Source organism: Manacus vitellinus, unplaced genomic scaffold (genome assembly GCF_001715985.3).
Source record: "Manacus vitellinus isolate BGI_N305 unplaced genomic scaffold, ASM171598v3 scaffold_46_pilon, whole genome shotgun sequence".
NCBI lineage: Eukaryota > Metazoa > Chordata > Aves > Passeriformes > Pipridae > Manacus > Manacus vitellinus.
This window is the reverse complement of record NW_021940578.1, coordinates 764,529-772,168: the sequence shown is the minus strand read 5'-3', so window position 1 is coordinate 772,168 and position 7,640 is coordinate 764,529. Positions and strand designations below refer to the sequence as shown.

Below are 7,640 nucleotides of genomic sequence, written 5' to 3'. Positions count from 1 at the left end.
TGTGCCCCTCGTCTTCGCTCCCTGGGGGAGACAAGCCTGCTTCCCCCCCTCCAGTTCTTCGCTCCCCAGAGTGTCCCTGCCTGCCTCCCCCCGTCACTCCCCGCTCAGCTCCTGCTCTCCCCTCCCGGGCAGGTGGGGACCGAGTTCACCACCATCCTGTACAACTTCATGTGCAACAGCAGCTGCGTGGGAGGGATGAACAGGAGGCCCATCCTCATCATCATCACCCTGGAGACGAGAGAGTGAGTGGCTGTGGGAGCAGGGGTGGGTGTCCCTCCTGCTGTGGGAGGGCTGGGGACCCTTGGGAAGGAACCCTCCCCTGCAGGGAGCACCCCCAGGGAAGGGGACGTGACAGCCCCAGCCCATGGCATGGGAATGTTCTCCTCTACCAGCCCAGAAAAGGCTGGCATGGAGGGACCAGGGACCCAGCCCTCAGTTGGCTTCTCCCTGCAGCTGGAGCCTTCCTCTGCCCCAGGAGCTCCTCTGCCCCAGGAGCCCACTGCTGAGGGCCTCCATCCATCCCTGAGGATCCCTTCCCACAGAGGGATGGGAGGACACTGCTGGTCTGGTTTCTGAGCTGGACTGAGCCACAACCAACTTCCCAAGGGGAAACAGGGTCACTGATTGCTCTGTTCTCCCAGTGGCCAGGTCCTGGGCAGGAGGTCCTTCGAGGGACGGATCTGTGCCTGCCCCGGCAGGGACCGGAAGGCCGACGAGGATCATTTCCGGGAGCAGCAGGCGCTGAACGAGAGCGCGGCCAAGAACGGCAACGCCAACAAGCGCAGTGAGTCCCTCGGGGCACCCCAAACCCCTGCACGCCTCAAGGTCGGGCTCCAATCCACACCCAGGCACGATGCTTTGACCTTTCTCCACTAAATCTCCAGTCTTATAAGTCGGACCCCTCCCCTCTCCCTGCAGAGCCCAAAGCTGCCCGTGCAGGGCTCTCATGGCCAGAAATATTTATTCATTATTGTTAATAACAAAGGGACACTCCAATGCCAAGCCCCGGGGGAATGGCTTTAGCATCCTGCATGGCTCGAGCCCGGTGCTCCCCACCTGGGCCCTGCCTCCCAGGACCCTGCCAACGCTCGTCCCCTCTCCCTTCCAGCCTTCAAGCAGAGCCCCCAGAGCATCCCAGCGCTGGGGACCGGCATCAAGAAACGGAGGCACGGGGAGGAGGAGATGTACTACGTGCCTGTAAGTGTGGGTGAGCTGCACAGGGTCAGAGCTCGGCTGGGGACAGTGGTGGCATTGTCCCCTCTGCCAGCAGCACCTTGGGGGGGATGTCAGGCAGGTCAGGGATGCACAGGCTTCCACAGGGCAGCAGAGCTGGGCAGAAACCCAGGAAACAGGAGCAAAAGCATCCATGGATGCATGTGTTCAAGGGATTGCTGGATCCTGAGCAGTCTCTGGCCACAGTGACAGTGCACTTTGCATTTCTGGGTGGAAAAAAGTGACCACGAGGAATTGGCCAGGTGAGACAGGGATACAGCAAAATCCTGGGCTTGTTCCCTCCTCCAGGTTCGGGGCCGGGAGAACTTTGAGATCCTGATGAAGATAAAGGAGAGCCTGGAGCTGGTGGAGCTGGTCCCGCAGCAGCTGGTCGATTCCTACCGGCAGCAGCAGCAGCAGCTCCTGCAGAGGCAGTAAGTCCTGCTGCAGCCCCTGAGACCCCACAGCCCCAGGGAGGGGCAGGGAGCCTCGGCAGGGAGGTCTGATGGGCTGGAGGGGAGCTGCAGGCTGCGGCAGGGCAGCTCCATCCCCCGGCCCAGGCTGAGCAGCACGTGCCCTCCCTGCACAGGAGCCAGCTGCAGACACCTTCCTCCTACGGACCCGTCCTCTCCCCCATGAACAAAGTCCACAGCGCAGGGATCAACAAGCTGCCCTCTGTGAACCAGCTGGTGGGGCAGCCAGCCCAGCACGGCCCTGGCACTGCACCCAGCCTGGGCCCCATGGGTACGTGCTCCCCTGGCCAGTCCCAGCACAGGGCTCTCCCTCCCAGGCAGGGGGGGATCACGGCAGGGGGTGTCTAACAGGTCCGTTTGTTGTCCCTGCCAGGACCTGGAATGCTGAACAGCCATCCCATGCAGCCCAACGGGGAGATGAACGGGGGCCACTCGTCCCAGTCCATGGTGTCGGGGTCCCACTGCACCCCCCCGCCGCCCTACAACCCTGACCCCAGCCTCGTCAGGTAGGGAGGGCACCCGGGGCCCTGCCTGTCTTGTCCTCTGCCATTCTTTGCTGTGTCCCTCGCTCTAACCTTCCCATCTGCTGGCAACTGGTCAACTGGCCACTGGCCCCAACTGAGAAATCACTGCTCCCAATCACACAGACTGTTCCTCTCAGCTCAGCAACCAAAGCCCAGCTACCGACCAGTCAGAAAGCCCCACTGCCCTCAGACACCCCCATGGGAACCCTTCCCTGATTAGTCAGAAATTAAATGCATCCAGACAAGGGTCTTGTCCTACATGTCCCATGGCACGTAGCCTTGTGAGCTTCCCCCTTCCCCTTCCTTCCAGCAATGCCTGGAAATGGGTCCTCGTGGACTGTTCCCATCAGGAATGCATTCACAGCTCTGCAGCTTTTTAATGTTTTGGTCTTTAAAAAGACCACAGATGTTTCTGCACCAGCATCCACTTGGGGCAGAGCCTGGCTGTGCTGCTCAGCCCAGGGCATGTCCTGACACCCCTCCCCAGTAGCTTGAGCTCCCTCACATTATTCTGAGTAAGTTCCTGAGCCAAAACCTCTGAAATCAGGAGAAAAACATATGTAGCTTTAGGAATGAACATAATCCCACACTTCCCTTTGACCTCAGTGGCAGTGGAGGTCCCACCCGTGGAGCTCTCCGTGTCCCCCCACTCCTCCATGGCCTGACACGGTCTGTCCCACAGTGATGGTTTCCAGCACAGCTGTTGTTCATGAGAAGTTAATGCCACTTTATTTTCCAAACTTTTTCTGCAGTTTTTTAACAGGATTGGGGTGTCCAAACTGCATCGACTATTTCACCTCACAAGGGTTACAGAATATTTACCACCTGCAGAACCTATCCATAGAGGTAAATGCTTTGGGAAGATCTGTTCTTACCACTTGTTTCCAGCAGCTGTTGGTCTGAAAAGCAAAACCAAAAGTGTTTTAAGGGAAGGGAATCCTGTGCCCCAGCCCCTCACAGAAAATGTGTGCTCCCAGGATTGCTGCCTCCCACTCCAGCAGCCTCGCAGCATCTCAGGCCTTGATGAAAACCACAAATCTCAGCTAGTTCCTCAAGACTGTCAGAAACAAGAGAGATTAAAGATCCCCAGGCCAGAACTCAGGGAGATTTTTCCACCTAACACAGAAGACACATCTGAGGTGCTCAGTGGAACACCCCAAATCCCACAGAGCCAGCAGGGACACCCCACTGCAGCTCAGGGAGGTTTAATCTGATCTCACCTCTTCCCCTGTTAATCTTTAAGACAAAAGAGGTTGAAATAAGGGAGTTGAGCCCAGGGCATTTATAACAAGGGAAGCCAGGAATGAAATAGCCAAGATCAGGCAAAAGCTGGCAGGAAAAACACAGAGGGGATGCTGGAAGTACCTGTGTGTGCCCCAGAGCATTCAGCCTCTGCTGCTGCCACACAGTGGTGCCAGTACCTGGGTGGCACCAGAGCTGGGGCTTCCCCAGCCTGTCAGGGGAATGAGAAGAAGGAAAACAAATAATCCTAAACCCTTTGAGCCATGGCAAGCCCCATACATCCCAGAGTTGGTGTTTTGGCTGAGACAGAGCCCCTGCCCAACCCCATTTTGCCCCAGGCAGGTGTAGCAGCATCTCCACCTGGCAGCTACACCCGTGGGAGAGATGATGATTTGTCACTGGTAGCTGGGGCCAGTTGCGTAACCTGAGCCTGGTTTTGGACCATTTGCTGAACTAACTCCGTGACCATCTGTCAGCTGTCCAGGGAAATGTTTGGAATGGCCAAAACTCGTGTCAGGGCGCTGAGCTTTGTGTCCGAGTCGGCGTTTGTAGCTACTAATTGCATACTCACTGTCTGCTCCAGTAACACTCCTGAGTCTCTGTGTTGGCACTAACGTGGATCCCTGGCAGGTCCCCGCTGTGCCCGTGCCTGTCCTGGCCCAGGGCCCCAGTGGGAGGTCACCCACCTCACCCAGCTGTGTGAGCTCGGTCTGTGGTGCTGGGACAGCCCCTGTCACCACCCTGGTGTAGGGGGCAGGTGCTGCTCCAGCCTCCCGGGCCAGGGCTGGAGCAGAAGCCCAGGGGAACAGGCACAAGGATGCTTCACATGCTGCTCTGAACCTGTGTCTGAGGGCAATGGTCCCCTCCCTGTCCTTCCTCTCCTTTCCACATCAGTTTGATGTGAACCCCTCCCAAAACACATCTCTGACCTGCAACGCTGTGGCTGAGTAACTGGGTTACAAAAGAGGAATCACCTGGGGGATGATGCACCCACGGCCTTGCTGTTGTGACCCGGGGGAGGTCCATCCCTGCCCCGTTGGGTGCTCAGGCCTCGAGCCCACGTGCCCCCAGAGCATGACCGGGGGGTGCAGGGCTCGGTCCCGCTGGTACAGCCCATCCCTGCCGGCTGTGCCTCAGCGCTGCTGTCCTTCCAGGATCTCGGAGCACTGAAGATCCCGGAGCAGTACAGGATGATCATCTGGCGGGGTCTGCAGGAGCTCAAGCAGAGCCACGACTACGGGGCCCAGCAGCTGATCCGCTCCAGCAGCAACGCCTCCACCATCTCCATCGGCAGCTCCGGGGAGCTGCAGCGGCAGCGGGTGATGGAGGCCGTGCACTTCCGCGTGCGCCACACCATCACCATCCCCAACCGCGGCACCGCCGACGACTGGGCCGACTTCGGCTTCGACCTCCCGGACTGCAAATCCCGCAAACAGTCCATAAAGGAGGAGTTCACGGAGGGAGAGATCAACTGAGCGGCTCCGGAGGCGGCAGCGAGAGACCAGGGGGGAGCCGAGCCCCCCACGAAATGTGTTTGCAGCCTCGGGCGCCTGGAGAAGGGTCATTTTGTTGTCCGAGGGGAACTGCGGGCCCTGAGCCGGGCGGGAGGCGCCTGCCCCGGGGAGGAAACTGCGGTGGCTTCGGCCGAGGTGAGGAGGAGGAGGAGGAAGAGGAGGAGGAGGAGGGCAACCGAGCCAGCTCAGCAGCTGGAGTGGGATTTCCGCCTGCCCGTGGCACGGGAGGCATCGTCTGGTCTGTGTTTTCCTGGAGCATCCCTGCACCCCACAGACGTGGTGTAAGGACAGCACGTTTTTCTCATCCCTGCTCACTGACCCTGTCTGTGTCCCCTGGGGTGTCCCAAACCCACAGGGCTTTGTCACTGCAGCACACACTCAGCCCTCACCTGTGCAGGCATCGTCAGGACTGGTGCGAAGCCACATCCTGCTTTCCCGACAGACTGCCAAACCCTACCCTCAGCCCTCTCTAGAGCTGGAAAGAACCTGTTTGTCTGTTCCTGATGTGTTCTTGTACCTAAATATTGGTGTATATAAACAGCAGCAAATGTACATACAGTAAACTCATTGTGCTGTAAGGAGAGAGAAAGATTTATTTTCATGTAAGCTATAAAAATTGATACTGACTCCTGAGACACCACAGTGTCAAGTAAATTAATTTCATGTTGTAGCATGTAAAAATGCAGAAAATCCTGTTTCCAGCCTTATCTATTTAAAATCCAATTTTTTCTCCTCTGAATCTTTCACGCAATTGCAGAGGAGGGAGAAAGCCAGTGATTGTCCTGGGAAGTCAGAGGTCTGGATTATCCCTCCCTGCTCTGTTGGAGAGTTTTGCAGACAGGTCAGACCTGGTGAGCCAGAATGCAGGCAGTGTAAATTCCATCCTGTCCTGGAGCACAGCAATGGTCTGGGTGACCAGTTCTGTTCTGTTCCTGGTCACTTTTCCCAGCTGTAATTTCTCCCTTGATTCGGGCTGGCAAAAAGACCTGCACAGAAAGCAAGGACGCACAAAGTAGGTGTGTTCCCTCCCTGAATGCTAATTCCCTACACATCTGGGAAGGCAATGTCCCACAGCAGGTCTCAGAAAGGCCCAGGAAGTCACAGGAGCTCCTGCTGTGGGAGGAGCACAGGTGGACAGGGAGCTGCTGCATCTGCCCCCTCAGCCCTGGGTCACTCGAGATTTTGGGCAGGCTGAGGGAACCCACACGGAAACGATGCTCCTGGCACCTTCCCACTGCCTGTGGAGGCCTCCAAAGGCAGCCCTACACCTGCTTCCCACCTCCCCAGGCTGGGGAAGGGGCTGCAGACCCTTCCCGAAGCCCTGGACTCTCTAAGCAGGAAGAAAACAAGAGCTCGAGCCCCACCTGTGACATTCAGGGCTCCCCTGGGATGCACCTTCTCCTGCAGGCAGGCAGTGTCTGTTCCCTCTCCAGGGGGAACACGGCTGTGAGTGCTGGAGCCCCGGGCCCAGGTCCCCTCTCCAGTGCCCTGTCCTGGTGTCCCACAGCAGCTCCAAGCCCTCAGCACGCAGGGGTGGCCTCCTCTCCCTCCTGTCCTTCCCACTCTCCAGAGATGGGTGAGCCACACGTGCAGAGTCACTGTCCCTGAGGCTATCCCACCCCTCATACCACAGGGATTGGGAACAGACTCCTTTGGGACTGGAACCCAACTCCCCTGGCTGTGGCTGATGTGTGAATGTGTGTCCCCAGGTAACAGCTCAATAAAGCACTTCAACGCTTTAAAGCTTCTGCAGCAACCATTCACATTTCCAGCATTAACAGGGGCTGTTCCCAGCAGTATTAATGGATCACTCCATGGCAGGAATGGTACTTTTTGTAATATTACCTTTGGAAAATGTGTTATTTTTACAGCTGTGGTTTTTCTTTTGTGGTTTGTTGGTTGTTTTTTGTTTTGTTTGGGTTTGGGTTTTTTTTTTTGGTAACACAATAAAAGCACATGTGGGAATTGCTGCATCTGGCAATTAAAATTGTACAGAAAGTGCCCTCCTAACCCACATAAACCTTCACCTGTAGGACCTCAAAGGGCCTGAAGCTGCTGAAACCAAAAAGAAACCCACCTGTGAGTAATAAACTGCTACAGTGAGTACAGAGAGGCAAGAGGTGGCTTCTGGATATATAAAACTTTCTTTTTTTCTCAATAAATTACTAAAAAACAGCAAATGAGATGGATAACAAGCATTAAGACATCGCTTTTCTGAGTTTGAAAAATTACTGTTAAAAACAATTTCCCGAAGGAAATTAAGTTACAAATGTCACCACTACTTCCAGTTTTAGGAATGTATATTCCACAGGCAGGAACTGGAAACTGACGGAACTAAAGAGTCTTGCAAGAAGCATTGTTTATAAACCAACACTGTGAAACTGAAGAAGGCAAGAATGTTGTTGTGATACAATAAAAACACCATCAAAAAGCTTTCAAAACACATCAAGAACCGGCCTGTGAGAGCCACACGGGAACAGGCAGAGCCACACGGGAACAGGCAGAGCCACCCACCTGCAGAGAGCTCCTCACGGTGACAAAGGTCCAAAGCTCCTGGAAAGCCCCCGGCTGGAGGCTCTGCCTTCTGCTGGGCTCTGCGCTCCAAAGGAACCCCGGGATCGCAGAACGGTGCGGGCTGGAAGGGACCTCAAAGCTCATCTCGTTCCAACCCGCAG

At 56.2% G+C, this 7,640-nt stretch overlaps 2 protein-coding genes across 2 annotated transcripts in view; both read left to right on the top strand.

Annotated features, from left to right (window-relative positions):
- Positions 1 to 4,926, top strand: part of TP73 (tumor protein p73) — a 21,705-nt gene extending 16,779 nt beyond the window's left edge. Inside the window, exons 4-11 of the mRNA XM_029962371.1 lie at positions 133 to 242; positions 642 to 784; positions 1,109 to 1,197; positions 1,522 to 1,646; positions 1,802 to 1,956; positions 2,059 to 2,191; positions 2,962 to 3,055; positions 4,606 to 4,926. Of these exons, the coding sequence (XP_029818231.1) occupies positions 133 to 242; positions 642 to 784; positions 1,109 to 1,197; positions 1,522 to 1,646; positions 1,802 to 1,956; positions 2,059 to 2,191; positions 2,962 to 3,055; positions 4,606 to 4,926 (1,170 nt within the window). The remainder of the gene's footprint in view (positions 1 to 132; positions 243 to 641; positions 785 to 1,108; positions 1,198 to 1,521; positions 1,647 to 1,801; positions 1,957 to 2,058; positions 2,192 to 2,961; positions 3,056 to 4,605) is intronic.
- A 53-nt stretch (positions 4,927 to 4,979) lies between these two features.
- The window catches only part of CCDC27 (coiled-coil domain containing 27), a 5,725-nt gene continuing 3,064 nt past the window's right edge, over positions 4,980 to 7,640 (top strand). Inside the window, exon 1 of the mRNA XM_029962370.1 lies at positions 4,980 to 5,203. Within this exon, the coding sequence (XP_029818230.1) occupies positions 4,980 to 5,203 (224 nt within the window). The remainder of the gene's footprint in view (positions 5,204 to 7,640) is intronic.